The sequence below is a fragment of the Nicotiana tomentosiformis genome, chromosome 2 (genome assembly GCF_000390325.3).
Source record: "Nicotiana tomentosiformis chromosome 2, ASM39032v3, whole genome shotgun sequence".
NCBI classification, from domain to species: Eukaryota; Viridiplantae; Streptophyta; class Magnoliopsida; order Solanales; family Solanaceae; genus Nicotiana; species Nicotiana tomentosiformis.
In genome coordinates, this window is record NC_090813.1 from 97,110,611 (window position 1) to 97,127,128 (window position 16,518).

Genomic DNA, 16,518 nt, shown 5'->3' on the forward strand with positions numbered 1-16,518 from the left:
GAAGCCATGCATATGAGCTTAGAATTATTGGACGATAGACGCGAAGCCGCTCTCGTCTGATTGGCCGCCCAAAAATAGCGGATCGAAAGATACTACAATCGAAGAGCCAATCTTCGACATTTTAACATCGGGGACTTGGTGCTAAGAAAAGTCACCCTCAACACCTGAAATACGAATAAAGGAAAACTGGGTCCGAACTGGGAAGGACCGTACCAGGTTCTCGAAATCGTCGGAAAAAGGATCCTACAAGCTCGGCATGATAAATGGCGAACAACTGTCGAACAATTGGAACATATCGCACCTAAAACAATACTATTGCTAAGGTTCGGCCCTTCCCCTTTTTTTATATTTTAAAACTAACCCTTGCAGGTGTTCGACCAGGAACAATGAGGGATTCTTTGACATGAAGCCTTTAGGTTTGAAAGCACGCGATGTACTCTATTTTCCTTAGACCGATTTTGTCCCAAATAGGTTTTCCGGCGAGATTTTTAATGAGACAACCATTGATCGTGCTAACTTAGAACAATTCAACAATATCCGAGGTTGCTTTACAATGAACGTCGAACACTGGGGGGCATTGCCCTCGAATGTCAACTTTGATATGAGGAAGTTACTTCACGGCAGCAGGGTCTCGATAGGAAAAATTTATAAGGGTAAAACGGTCAAACGAATCGTGCCCGCATAGTTTGCTCGAGCCCTGGCACAAAATATGTACGCATGTATAATCATTTATAAAGAGAAGTATTTTCCTCTACAATCCATACTCTCGACCTATTATGTAAACAAGCTTAAGGGCTGACTATAACCAGAGTTCAGATAATTACCCCCACGCTTGGGGACTGCTGTCCGAAAAATAAACAAGATTGAATTATATAAACTCCGAAGATCATACGACCTCTTAGGCAACCCTCGATTTTATAGGCCACGGCCACGGCCACCCCACTCGGGGACTGACACTTCGGGCAAACTCGAAGTAAAACGGGAAAATAAGCCCAAGAGGCAAATCCCGAACTAAAGATGTTACGACTGAATTAATATGGATCGGAGACGTCCGAATTCCATAACAAACAGGCCTTCGAAATCTTTCATAAACCGATTAAAAAGGCTACCCCCGGCAAAATCATAAAAGTATTCGATAAATACCGAAGCCTCAAAAACTCTAATGAGTACAAAATTATTCGAACTCTCGAACAATTCCTTATTTCATGCCAAGGCATTACAAGTTTCACAAATACAAATGATAAGAAACTCTTTCAAGCCGAAAAGGGGACAAAGCCTTAAACAATCTTTTTACAAAAGCCTAAGGGCTGTCTTTTGTCTCGAGTTTGAGAGACTGTCCTCACTCAGATAAAACATCTAAGGGTTACCTTACTTCCAGTTCGAGCAAGAACTCACTCGACCATAAAGTCTAAGGGCTATACTAATTCAGTTCCAATCAAATTGTTTAAACCTTGGATCTTGGAATACAACTTCATAATTTTATAAGGCGGAAAGGAAGAAAGTTTTATATATATGTGTCAAAAATCATTTACAAGGGCAACATGGACCGATAAGTTTTTCTACAAAAGACCGAAACGGTCTTAAAAGAAACACAAAAAATACTAAAGGACTTAGTCCTCTCCGGGAACAGCATCTTCGCCTTCGAGGCCTCCTTTGTCTTCAGATCCGCTCATACTCCCGGTATCATCATCATCATCAGAAAAGGCCAACACTCTGGCTTCGGCTTCAAGATCCTTATCATTCTAGATATCGGCTGTAAGATCAAAGCCACGAGCATGGATCTCCTCGAGAGTCTCCCTCCGAGACTGGCATTTAGCATGCTCGGCAACCCAGTTTGCTCGAGCCTGAGCAGCCTCGGCAACCTCCTTTGCTCGAACCTGAGCAGTATCATCATCAGACCGGTAGATGGCCACCATTGCATCAGCATTAGCCGTGGCTATTTCGACCTCCGATTTGGCCTCTGCAAGTTCTATGGCCAGTCTCTCTCGATCAGAAGTTGTTGAGCCCAACCGATATTGGAACTCCTCGATTTTCTTGGCTTGCACCAAGGCTTTCTCTTTCAAGATTCAGAGTTGGGTTTCAGCCGAGGCTAGTTGAGCCCGGCCAGCCTCCTTTTCTGAGGCAAGGCGGTCCATGTTCTTTTTCCATTCCTTAGCCTCCACTTTCACTGCGTCCACTTCAACACGAAGCTGCCTGATCACATCGAGCTTTTGTTGGACTTGTGGGACCGAACTGTTATCCATCACGCCAGAGTCGGTGTCGTTAGCTTCAAAAATTCTTTTTACTGCTCGGACAAATCAGCTTGTTCTTTCTGAGCTGCTTCTAGCTCAATCCGAAGTCCTTCTACTTCTCATTCTCTCTGCTCACTAAGAAGCTTGAAGGCATCTCTCTCCTCAGTAAGCCCTCGGATTCGTACCGGCTCAGCTCCCCTCGGGATCGGAGAAAAACCTCGTAGTGAAGCACATAGGCCTACAAAAATAGAAAGAAGGAATTATACAAGAAAAGAAAAATACAAGTATGAAAATTGACAAAGAGAAAATGAACTTACCCGATTCAGGGCCTGTTGAGCTTCGTTGAAAAGACAAGAAACTCCCGCCTTACCCGAACTCTTCTTCGGAGTCTCCAAGTCACTCAGACCGGTGGCATCTTCTACCCCGACAAAATAACCATGGAAAGGATCTTCCTCTTCATGGGCCCCCTTCCCGTGACAAGTCTCCTCGGCTTGAGCGTCACGTATCATCGACTGGGAAAATGAAGGAAACGAGGGGGAATCCCCGATCTCTATTACCCCAAGTAGGTTTTTTGGGGCATCGCCTCCCACTCAACGAGCTTCAAGCCCGGTTTCTGCATCGGCATCTACCGCCTCTTTAATGGTCTCTTCACCCCGAGGTAAAGTATCTTCGGTTCCCCTTGGTTCGGGAACTTGGGCCGGAGTCTCCTCTTCAACCTCGTCGAACCTAGACAGAGCAGTATCGACTCCCATCAGTTCCGAAGTCTTCTGAATATCGGTGCTAGCTCGTGCACGGGCCACCAGCCCAGAATCACCTTCTTTTTCTTCTTCTTCTTCTTCTTCTTCTTTTTCTTCTTTTTCTTCTTCTTCTTCTTCTTCTTCTTCTTCTTCTTCTTCTTCTTCTTCCCTTAGTCTTTGGACCGACTCCATAGTCAGTGGGATTGTGTTCCCCTTATGTTTACGGGCCGCTATTTTCTTGGGTTTTTGACCCTTTGAGTCCAAAGCCCTTTTTCTTTTAATCACCTTCGCCGGTTTCGAGATAGGCGGTAAGGCTTCTTCATCACTGGACGGAGGTCTCATAGCCGCATCATTTCCGAGACCTACAAAAGGAGAAAGTAAGTAAATTCATGCTTGAGACAATGCTCGAACGATAGGCAAATCAGTAATCCAAGAAGAAGGCCAACCATGAGTACGAACCTCCCACCGACCCTTTGACAAATCGCGCCACGCACGCTCGGCGTATGTTGACGTCGAAACCAGGCTCTTCACCCAGCTCTCGAGGTGAGGAACTGCACCTGACATCCAAGCAACGGCTGCATCGAGAAAAACATAGACGAGAAAAGATGAAGAAGTAAAAACTGCAAACGGAAATAAAAAATGGGATCATACTTATGTTTCATATTCCATTTTTCAGGAAATGGCATGCTCTCGGTCGGGATTAGGTCCGAGGTCTTCACCCGAACGAACCGGCCCATCCAGTCCCGATCTTTGTCTTCATCTATACTCGAGATGAACGCCTTGGTGGCCCAGCGTTGAAGCTTTATCAACCTACCTCGTTAGATTCGAGGGTTGTATAATCTTACGAGGTGGTCGAGGGTGAAAGGGAGACCATCGATTTTACTCACGAAGAAACAGAGCAATATCACGATCCTCCAGAAAGAAGGGTGAATTTGGCCGATGATCACCTGATATTTCTTGCAGAAATTGACGATGATCGGATCGAGGGGACCCAGCGTGAAAGGATAAGTATAAATACTTAGATACCCTTCCACGTAGGTAGTGATCGCTTTCTCCAGTATTGGTATCACAACTTTTTTATTTTCCCAATTGCAATCTTTCTTCACCAGATCAAGAAGACTTTTGGGTATCGAGCATATATATCTCGATACCGGCTCGCATCGACCAGCAACCGATGAGGTTTTATCGACCTTAAAATCGAAATCAATAACACATCCCCCGGGAATAAGTTCCTCAAGGCGTGGCTCCACCACTGGTTTCTCGCTGGCCGACCGAGATGAGGAAACATCCTCTTTCTGCTGAACGGTTTTAGATTTTTTTGCCATTTAGTTTTTGTGAACAAAGGAGAATGGAGATTGAAGTATTTGGTGTTTTAAAAAGAACAAGCAACGAAATTTGAAAACCTGGAAATAGGGAGCTTTGGAGAAAGCAAAAAACTAGGAAGATAGGAATGGAAAAGTTTCGAAAATAAAAGTTTGGAATGATGAAGAAAGGAGCTATTTATTGGTTTCACAATGACGGTTCAAAATTGGTAATGGCCGACCATCAACTGAGCACATTTAATGCCTTGGTAACCGGACCGATGGGACGTATGTCGCATACGTCACAATCGAGCTCGTCGCTAACATCATCATCCACCAAGTCGAAGTTCGGAAATTCATATCATTTCTCACCATCTTCTTTCCGAGAAACGAGGGGACTATCTGTATATGGTCGAAACCGAGTTTTACCCTTCGTATGATTAATCGAGATTGGAACATGATGGTTCAAGGTTCATCATTGTAATATCGAACCATGGTACGAAGAATATGCTGTCGAGCTCGAGACCCAGAGACCGATCAAGATCGAGGTCAGTCAAGACCGAGCTCGAAGACCTAGAGACCGATCAAGATCGAGGTCGGTCAAGATCAAGATCGGCCAGGATCAAGGTCAAGCCAAGAAATAAAAAGCCGTTACAGCCGCAATTAGGGGGAAATCTCGGCAGAAATCACGGTACGTATCAAGAAGAGGCCGATTAATTAGCCCATCATGAGAGTCCTTACTATATTTAGAATTGTATCAAGAGTAGGACTCCCCTACTATATAAAGGGGGTATGATCATTTGTAAATGGGAGCTCAGACAGTAAAAAAATAATATAATATTCTTTTCTCAAGGTTCTCAATATTCTTTTACTTCGCTTATATTTCCTTTGTTGTTTCATTTGGTTCGAGGGCCCAAGCTACATATCTCGTTGGGGTTGCTTTTATTTTTCTTTACAGTCAATTTCAATATCGGTTTGTATATTTTCTCAGTTTATGCCAAGTAAAATCACGTGTCCTTAAAACCACATATAAATTCAATTGTTATCTGGTTTTAGGGTAAACAATAAGTCAAGTTCGATAAAAATTCTTAACTAATTTAAAATCATACCTAAATATTTAGGAACTGTACACAAAAATACTTTGAATGGCAACTTTTCTCACATGTCAAAATAACAAAGTAGTATGAAAATAAAATAGTAATTTTTAAAATATAAGTTGAAATTTCTTAACTTAAATTTCAAGAAAATTAAAAGTATCCAGTATTTTAGAATTAATATACTATGTTTATTTTTTCTCAACCTTGCTTCAACATAATTTTAGATTTACAATATTCCTAGTTGCCTTCCTATTCTTATTACTATTTCTATCTTTTTTTCCTACTTCAATCAAATCAACCTTTTAAACTTTTTAAAGAGAAAATGATCTCCTATGTCCACTTATAAAATAACTTTCTAAATGCACCCGTAAATTGTTCTCATTTTTCTTTTTACTGTCTCGAAAACTAACTAGAGTTTAAGATATTAAAGAAGTACATATATTAGGCGTTAGCCTCTTGAATTATACCCCTTCTGATTTTCTCTCGTAAAAACACTAAATTTTGGGCGGGAAGAGTAACAACCACAAGCTAGTAACAAAAAAATTTCATTCCAACTTAAAAATTGTACCGCTAATATCGACAATGAAAAGGACAAAACATGGCATTTTTATTATGGAAGATGACCATAGGTGCACAAGTTGACTTACAAATTCACATGGCCAATTTTTGAGTGACCAACTTTGAGTGGCTCTAATTAGTCGATTTTCTTCGTCTTCAAGTTCTATATACCACTTAAATTGCGAGGTCATTAAATTTAACAATTTGAATTATAATGGTTTTAAAAAAGTCTATATTATGATGTGTGTAGTATAATTAGATGTTAAAATAGGAACTTAAGTGTATTTAATTTGAAACAACCAATTTATGACTGTGCATGCCTGCTTCCAAATTAATTAGGGGAACTTTAAGACTTTGTTTTGTGTTTGGGAGTCTCAATATTAGATGAGTTGGTTCATCACATAATATTGGATTTATATAAACGTCTTGTACTTAATTGGATCGATTTATTTGTCTGTTTGCAGAAAATACCATTTTCAGTCTCTAACACAGCTCACCTAAGTTACCATATGTCATCTTACAAGTAATTATTAACTGATGATAGAGACAAATCTATAGTTTTTAAATTAATGGTTGGCAAATTATATTCACTATTCACTACTCATTTAGTTTGAATTTAGTGTCGCATAATTATTTTCGAATTATCTAATATATATGTGCGATATACCAATTGATATAGAGTACCTTTTAGTCATGTTAGTTTATTAATTTATTTTAGATCCAATAATTTCTAAGCGTTTTTTAGCTATCGTTGAAAATTTTAATGTCAGTAAGAAAATATAGAAAAAATTAGTACTTTTACTTTTAATTGTTATTGTGTATAAAGTTGGCCCGAGATGAGTTCAAAACATGACAGTGAGGATTAATAATAGAAAATAACTTAGTTTGATATTAAGGCGGAGTTGCTGTTATATAAATGTTTTTAAAAATTATTTGACTACAGTCAAACCTGTATATAACAGTCTCGTTTGTTCCGAATATTTTTGAATGTTATAGGGAAGTGCTGTTATAGAGAATATTTATTATAATATAACATAAAAATTAGTTCCGAAAAAGCTTGATTTTTATAAAGAAATATTATTTTATATAAATATTGTTATAGAGAGTTTTGACGGTTATATTATATAAGGTCGAATACAGAGGAGTGAATGTATACGCACCTATCGTGCAAAGTGATGGTTGGGAACTTGAGATAATAAAAAAGAAAAGAGAGACGTGAAAAAGGAATGAAGACGGGTCTCCTAAAAGCTTTCCTAGTTCTTTATTTTTCAAATGCTGCTTAACTAGATTGCTAAGTACTTAGCAAAAAGACCCCTTTTAAGCTTCTTTTGTTTACCTACACAAAACGAAAAGCTTGGTCCTACTTCAACTTTTCAACTAATGTTTAGAAAGTTAGAAAGAGATGATACTTTATACACTACATTATTTTATTTCGATACTTTATACACTAGATAAACAAATGATAAGCCAATAATTCTTGCCAAAAAAGTATAAAGTATAGAGAAACAGACAAGGCTAAATGTTGCTGCTTTTTTGCAAAAAACTGCAAACGGCGCAACCATCCCCAAGTTCATGACTTTATTTTCCCAAGCTTTTTGGATTCTGTCATCTTTGCTAGCGACATGGAAATTGGAACCCAAGCTAAGAATCATCATAATTTTAAAAAAAATCTATATGAAACATGCAGTAATTATTTATCGAATTCTATGTTTACATCAAACTACGAAAACTATGATAACTTTTGTTAATGATTTAATTAATTATTGTTAAGTGCTAAAAGTTTATGCATAAAATAGCCAAATATACTTGTGTACTTTCAGAAAAGGTTTAAATATACTTCTCGTTATACTTTGGGTCCAAACATATCTTTGATGTTATACTTTGGGTTCAAATATACCCATCATTTAAACGGAGGGACACGTGTCATCATCCGGTTGTTCAATTTTAAATATCTCCTAATTAATTAAAAAGACTCATATCCATACCCGAATAGCAAGCTTCAAATGCTTCTTCATCAATGGCCTCATCTTCTGTAGGTTGTCAAGTAGTGTTGGCTTTTACTTATTTTGTACTTCTTCTAATGACATTTGTTGAGTGCACAATTTACTTCGAACTTATAATAAATAAGCTTTTTATGCGTTTCCTTTTTTCTTTTCTTTTTTTATTTCAGCTAATTAAAGCTAAATCCTTTATTTGATTCTTGATTCTACTCTATCTTGAGAAATCCAAATTAGACGAGAAGAGGACATTTGGACTTCTTTTTAACATTTTTGCTGAGGGAAGTATAAAGTTGGATGGATGGAGATAAACTAGTAGGAAGGGAATGAACACTATATTATTGTACAAACATCTTTCTCCATTCATGCTTTGTTATGCTTTTCATCAACCGGCTCCGTTGATATTTGCATCTTTAAACGAGGGTATATTTGAGCTAAAAGTATAACGACAGAGATATATTTGAACTCAAAGTATAACGAGAGATATTTAAATCTTTTTCAAAAGTATATAGATATATCTATTAGTTTGATATAAACACCGAACACAATTATATTTTGAAATATGTCTGCCTGCCTTTATAGCCTACTATAGCTACCAATTACTATTTTCAGGCTTGGACTGTTGGTTAGCGCTCCTTAAAAAGAAAAGAAAACTATTGTTCTTAGTGTATTCCATTTGTTTATTTTAATTTTCTACTTTTGACCTTATGCGATTCTTTAAATATAATTTAAATATTAGTTTAATATTTTATTGAGGACACAAAGGCTTCCAACGGTAAGCCCGTTTTATTTTGTTTTTGTTTTTCTACTTCTTTTTTTCCTTTTGGGTTGTCACACCCCGATCAACTATTTTCTCTTTGGGATTTTTTTTTTCCTATATAATATTTGAAACTTATTTATTAAAATTGTTCAAATTTTATATGTTACCTGGCTTAAATAAGTTTTTCTTAAAATTTATATACAATACATTATTAATATCTTAAATTAATGGATTCTTTGCTTGGAAAAAGGTGTAACTGAAGGGAACGAAGTTCAAATTGTCCTTCCATCTAAATAAGACTCCTTCCAGTTATGTGTTACCTATTTTAAACCATAATTAGCGCAACACTTCTCTCTCTTTGGCATAATTACTATTTTAAGAAAAGAATGATGTATGATACAACAACATACAGATTAAAAACAAATTTCATACAATTTTAATACAAATTTTGATATATTTACAACAATATACATACTAAAAATAAATTTCATACAACTAATTATACAGTATAGAACTTATTTACTACTTATCTATAAGTTTCATATATCATTCTTACAAGTTAAATACAACAACAACATCATACAACTTAAATATAATTTTCATACAAATTTTATACAATATGTCTTTTGTATATAATTTGTATATATTTTGTATGTGGTGTGTTTTTCTGCTTCTTTTTCGAATTTCAATATGAAAATCCAGCCAAATCAAATCTAATTTTCACCAAATACCTTCAAAATCGAGATATAAACTCTATAGAATATTCCCAATCATTTGCAATAACACCCAATTCAAACAAAATTTTTTTTTTGATCCGAATTTGAATTCAAAGCTTCGAAGCTGCTATCAATGGTGGAGAGTCAAACACCTTCAAAATTTATTGATTGACAGTTTCAATTCGAATAATCCAGCCAAATAATTAATATACATCTACTGCTAGCCTGCCACCGGAATACCAACAAGAAAAGGGGAAGCCCCAAAAAGCTCCAAACTTTAGCCATGGCAAAATTCCAATCGATAAAAGATTAATCCCTTTCTTCTCCATTGTTAGAGAAAATTATGAGCTTTAAAAGAAAAAAAAACTTTGTAGAATCGGTGTAGAAAGATGATTGATTTCAAAGAGAAAAAGAAGAAAATCCTTTAAAAAGATTGGGGTTTATTTGGGTAAGTAAGGAATTGTGAGAATTTTTCGGGATTTACTAAATTAAAAGGTTACATTCAAGGGATTCATTTAAAACTAATTTGTATATAATCGGTAAACTGTATATGATCATGTAATTAAGTTAAAACTTGATTAGATGGGGTAATTAAGTTTCATATATAGTATAGGTAGGTAAAAATCTCTTTTTCTTTTACCACACAAAAATGGTAGTGAAAATAACACGGGCTAGCCAGTTTTCAGACTGGTAATCGGAAAAATAGTCAGCATTTACAAAGTCATTAAGAAATAACTATTGTTTTGCTGAAACACGAAAAGTTCCTGCATATTATGTGGGAATTTGGAGCTCCTACGTATAAACTTCCAGCATATTATGTTGGAACTCCAGCACATGGAAAGTTCCAGTATAATATGCGGGATTATGGAGCTCCTGCATATAAACTTCCAGCATATTATGTTGGAACTCCGGCACATTATGTTAGAAGCTCATATGTAAAAACATTCGAACTCCAGCATAATATACTGGAATATTTTTCAGATTTTAAGGGTATTTTTGTTCAGATTTTATATTTACATGAAAAAGTGGCTGCATTTCGATTACTTTTGAAACAATGTCTATCTTTTAATTACCAATTGTAAATCTGATTATTTTTATTTTTCCCGTTTTATCCAATGGGCCAAATACCCGAGAAAGTGATAGTCGGTATAATAATGAGATCTTTACACAAATAGCCGGCCATACTTAATGTTTACTTTTTCTAGCCATATACATAGATTATATATTATTTATACATAATTATACACATATAATACATAAAAATTCGCATATATTGTACTTCCACCGGTTAATTTTTGTTGGAAATTTTACCTCCTATAGCAAAGGTATACACCCTATTTATTATAAATTAAAATAATTTTAAAATATTATTTTCTATAGCTACCTTTTATATTTTATAGCAGAATAAGTATTTATGGTATATATTACCATTGAGGCATGAAATAAGGCATGAAATACATTATTTATGTTTTTCCTCTCTTAGACAACTAGACATACCTATTTTTAAGGTGATTGTCGTTACTGTATTCATGAATACATGACGCGAATACATGTGAATACATGCGCATACAGGTGGACTGCCTTGATTTTAGGCGCTTTTTACTGTTGTATTCATGAATACAGCAGCGGGAATACATGTGAATACATGCGCGTATAACTGGACTGTCCTGATTTTAGGCGCTTTTTGTTGTTGTATTCATGAATACATGGTGCGAATACATGCGCGTACAGCTGAACTACCCTGATTTTTAGGCGCTTTTTGTTGCTGTATTCATGAATACAACGAATACACTACCGTAACAACTGAATAGTAGCTATAGAAAGTAATTATGTATATAATAGTCATATGAAGTTAATATTCACAAAACAATAGCGATTTCTGAAAATTTCTCAATTTTGTTTAAGCGGTTGGGTAAACTGCAATTTGGGTTAATTCGTGGGCCTATAATTTCGCTAGAAAGTTATCTAACCCGTTTCCCGTTCAACGGGAACGAGTCCAGGTGATGGAAAACCTGATTATTAAGATTTGTAGCCATTAGATAAAAAATGAAAAATTAAAATAAAGTTGGGACAAAAAAGAGCTGCTTGCGATCTAGTTGTACATGTTTTAGTAATTTATCACTGCATTTACTCCATGTCCATTTACATATTTCGTAATTTACGTTTTTAGCTCGTTTGATTAATATTTGGTTAAAGTTGGAAAAAATGAGTATTTAAAAGTGAAGTTGAAAAAAAATGTATTCACTTGAAATACTTTTCTAACCAATTTTTTAACTCCAAAATTTTCTATTCCGAAATAAAGTTATAACAATGAACAAAATTATAAAACACCTATTCCATCCATTCCCATTTATATAATAAAGTTTAAATATACTGGAATTTAAGAAAGAAAGATGTCTTTTGTAATTTGTAATTTTAACATATCACAACATTTGTTTGAATATAACTTTTAAAAAAAAGTTAAAATGAGAAATTCGTATTTTTTTTTCCAAATAATAAACCTAAATGGATGGAATATTAATTTGCAAATAAAACCTACTTTGTTTTGTTCTTTTTTCTAATGCGTATTGTGTATACTCAAAAAGGTTTGGATTTGCCACGTCACGCCGTGATCACATGAATCTCTTAATGGAATCATCATTTCGTCTTCCTCATCCAATTACAGTATAAAAATAAATTCCGCCATTAGATCTCAAGATTGCTATATTTATACCTACTGATTCCAATGCCGTTACAATTTCAACATTGACATTAGCAAAAAGAAGCAAAGGAAAATTGAGCAACAATGGAGATTGCATCAGAAAAACAATCAGCGGTGATCGAGCACAAGTCATATGCCAGAGTTGGACTGCTCGGAAACCCTAGCGACGTTTATTTTGGGAATACAATCTCTTTTAGTCTCGGCAACTTTTGGGCTTCAGTTCGTCTAGAACCTTCTACAGATCTCGTCATTGTTCCTCACCCTTCTCACGATCTCGTTCAATTCAATTCCATTTCTCACCTGGTATGCTATCTACTTGTACTTTTTTTCTAATCCTTAATCGTTTTTAATTTATATTTTTTGGAAGAAATTATAGTTTCGAGTTTAGAGGATATATTAGAATGAATTTTGAGCTGCGGTCGACCAGGCAATGTGAATAGTTTGGGATTGAGACGTAGTTTATTGATTGATATGGTTTTGAGTTTACTATTTGGTTTGATTCGGTTGTTCTAAGTGGTCAATTGACGACGAGTTAATGATGATTGCTATTTCTCATCTGAAATATTGGTGCTTAGTATTCCCTTTGTTCCAATTTACGCCATAATCTTCCCTTTTTAGTCTATCAAAAAAGAACGATACTGTTCTACTCTTCCTTTTTATCCGTGAAAGAATGATACTTTTTTAATTTAATTTTAAACTTCTCATTTTATTTATGAGACGATTTACAATGACACAATTATCTAAAACTAGTTTTAGACCACAAGTTCCAAAAGTTATTTTTTTTCTTATTTAAACTTCATAATCATTAACAACCTAACATCAATTGAGAAGGAGGAAGTAATTAGAATGATAGGCACCCTTTATTTTTTCGTGCTCTGTTGATTTGTGTGCAGTTTGATTGATTTTATTTTAAAACAATATGCTTGTGCTTGTTGTCGACAGGTGAACAGATTGCAGAATGAGGGCTACTATGGAGGGGTGCGTTTACTTATGGCTATTTGTAAAATATTTCACAAGTATTGCAAGGAGAACAATGTTACCTTACATGATGGAAATTTCACTCTCTCGTATGAAACTAACATTCCCCGCCAGGTAGATCTTAACATTGCAAGGTTTACATTCCTTTGGATGTTTCCAATTTTGGTTTCGTGTCACACTAATTATTGGTAAACTTAAAACTTTTTGCTAGTTTATATTGTGAAACATTGTTTCAGATTTTCTCCTTATAGCGAGAATATCAAGGTAAAAATCAAGTAGAGATATGTGAAAGTTTGGATTTAAGGCAAAAATATTATGTCTAGAATAGATAATTAGTTGCAAGCACCTAGGTTGTTCTTGCTTGGTATTAAGAGTCAAGGGTTTTTCCTTATTTGCACGAGTAGTTGTGTTATTCCTTGCATTATGGATTCGGAAGTCATCACATTTTATGAAAAGTGAATATGGTCTCAATGTTGAGATTTCAGCCCAACATTTTGAAAGTGATTATAGTGTTCCCCACCTTAATGTAGTAGGCAAAATAAGTCGAGTTGAGCTGAAAAATAATATATTTTCAAGTGATTTGTTTTTACAATCTAAACAAAGTTCAAATGAGCAGTGAGCTTGTCAATTGAGCTCAAACGGCTCTGTTGTTCTCTGTATATTCCAAATCGTCTATCCAATTGACGTTGAGCTAGCCTGATAATTATACTGAAGACTGAAAGTCTGTTCAAGCTTTAACTGATTGTTTAATCTCAAAGAAACTTCAACCGGGTCAATCTGCTAATTGTCGAGCAGCTCAGCCTCCATGCTTCAAAAGTTTTGTGGTGGTGTCACTATCCATCTCGCATATAGTTTAGCTCGAGTTTCCAGCCACTCAGTTTAAAATACAAGAGGGAACAACTTTAATTTAGAGTGTAGTTACTTCTATTTATATTGTCTCATTGTTTACATGTGCCTTAACTAGTAGGTTTACAGTTTACCTAAAATAACTAAGTTGACTAAAAATTTATACCTTGGACATAGCCCTATGCATAAAACTACGCATAGTACCTTCTGGTTTAAGATATGCAAATAAATTAAAAAATAGCAGGCATGCTGTTTCAATCATAACTAAAAGGTACATCAGACTACTTAAATGATCATGATCTGGATATGTCATTGCTATTGATCATAACATAGAAGATTTAATCTATCTCATGTTGAAATGGTTGATTGATACATCAAATACTTTCCACATCTCAGACAGGGCTTTCAGGTTCCAGTGCAATTGTTAGTGCTGCACTGAGTTGCCTTCTTGACTTTTACAAAGTCAGACATCTAATCAAAGTTGAGGTAAGGCCGAACCTTGTCCTTAATGCAGAGAAGGAACTTGGAATTGTTGCGGGTCTTCAAGATAGAGTGGCACAGGTGTACGGAGGCCTTGTATACATGGTGCGCATCAGTGTTATACTTTTTATTACAAGTTAGTAGCAGCGTGATATTTGGCAGCACTAAGCTTGCCACAGTTGTAGAGTTGATTTTATATTCCCTTTTTACTTTTATTTTACAGGACTTTGGCAAGAATCACATGGATGAATTGGGTCATGGTATATATACACCCATGGATGTTGATCTTCTCCCACCTCTTTATCTGATCTATGCAGAAAATCCCAGTGATTCTGGAAAGGTGAGTATTTAATGTGCAGGATATGTAGTGTGGAAAATCTTTCTGGTGTCTGGTTCAAAGATTCTTTGGACCAAGTGACTGAGTTTTGATTGGATATGTTGTTTGCTTAGCCATGCAATGGGTTAAAATTTACATTTTGGTTTTCATTTTACACAAAGAAGTTAGTGAAAAGAATTAGAGGAGTATCAATGTGGGATTGTAGTCCATGAAGGAGGCACTTTAGTTTCAGCATCCTTTAACTGGTTAACCTTTTATATTTTCCATTAATTTCTTAATATTTCTCCCGACAATGGAAGAGATAATGGTTGTGGCAGGTTTTTAAGGAAACATGAATATCAGTGTCCGGATTAACTTTTGCCCTTTCTTTGTGACTAAGAATTACTTTGATGTAGTAGTTACAAAATACTAGATGATACTTATTTCAAATACAGGTACATAGTACAGTACGTCAGAGATGGTTAGATGGTGATGAATTCATAAGATCAACCATGGAAGAGGTTGCAAACATAGCTGTGGAGGGACGGAAAACACTTCTTGAGAAGGACTACATTAAGTTGGCGGCCCTCATGAATCATAATTTTGATCTGAGAAGGTAAAACATATGACAACCTGCTTAGATTGATCAGAGATTCAGAAGACATTTGTTAATATCTTGTCTGTGCTTAGTGGCATCGCAGAACCTGTTTCAGTAGTGTCTTGTCCAACTCATTTTCATATTATTATTTGTACAAATTTTTTGTCTGGCACAGTGCTCTTTACATTCCTTTCCTGGTTATACTTGGTATTTAAACTAGCAAATGGACTGCCTTTGACCATCTAAAATTTTGGTTCTGGACAAAGAATAAATCCAAGTGTTTCATATGGCCTTTTGCATCTTATTTTCATAGTTTTGATGTACTCAAATATTACTCGATTTGTTATACATAAGCTGGTGATATGATATGCATATCAAATGCTAAAATTTTGTGGGTGGACTATGCAGGCGTATGTTTGGAGATGATGCCCTTGGAGCTATGAATATAGAGATGGTTGAAATTGCTCGAAGGGTAGGTGCTGCTTCCAAGTTCACAGGAAGTGGCGGGGCTGTGGTTGTGTTTTGTCCGGACGGACATTCACAAGTGAAGCAGCTGGAGGATGCATGCCACAGTGCTGGTTTCTCTTTCCAGCCAATTAAAGTTATGCCTTCATTTCTTAATGACATTGATTGTCAAACTCTGGGATCAAAATGAAAACCATGACTTGCTTGCCAAATATGGAGCCCTCTGCATTCTTTACTCTTTTCACCTTATTATTAGTCTATGCTAAGCTTATCAGGAAGTATGTACCATCGCCCTTTTTAATTTGTTCCGAATAATGATCATGAGAATTACACATCTCTTCATGCAACTTGAGCAGTCAAATCCTTTTAAAAGCATACTGATCTCAATCTTCTATCGGTTTTGGGAATGTGCTTGCTATCCTTAAGTTGCAAACTATCCTCTGCCTCCCCAACACAAAGAGAAACTATGTTGTCCCGATTAGTCTAGATTTGCGCCGCGTTGGACCAATTGGAGGGGAGCTACATATCAGTAGTTTCCTCTTTAATGGTCTTACACATTGCTAAACTGGATTTATCAGACCAGATAGTATTATACCAAAAAATTTGGTTTTCTTGAATCTTAGGCCATAAATATTTTTTGGTATGAACTATAGTTATGTATATATAGGTAGATAGTAAATTTAAACGCAACAATTCAGTAAAAGGATTAAAGAAACATATAAGACGGATTTTTTTCT

The 16,518-nt window shown here is 35.7% G+C and overlaps 1 protein-coding gene across 1 annotated transcript; it reads left to right on the forward strand.

Annotated features, from left to right (window-relative positions):
- Positions 1-11,956: 11,956 nt before the first annotated feature.
- Positions 11,957-16,156, forward strand: LOC104113784 (glucuronokinase 1-like). The gene is made up of 6 exons (XM_009624070.4): positions 11,957-12,401; positions 13,041-13,190; positions 14,319-14,507; positions 14,626-14,742; positions 15,174-15,334; positions 15,725-16,156. Exons 1-6 carry the CDS (start codon positions 12,183-12,185, stop codon positions 15,969-15,971), a joined length of 1,083 nt encoding a protein of 360 aa, XP_009622365.1. The 5' UTR covers positions 11,957-12,182; the 3' UTR covers positions 15,972-16,156.
- The last annotated feature ends 362 nt before the right edge of the window (positions 16,157-16,518 follow it).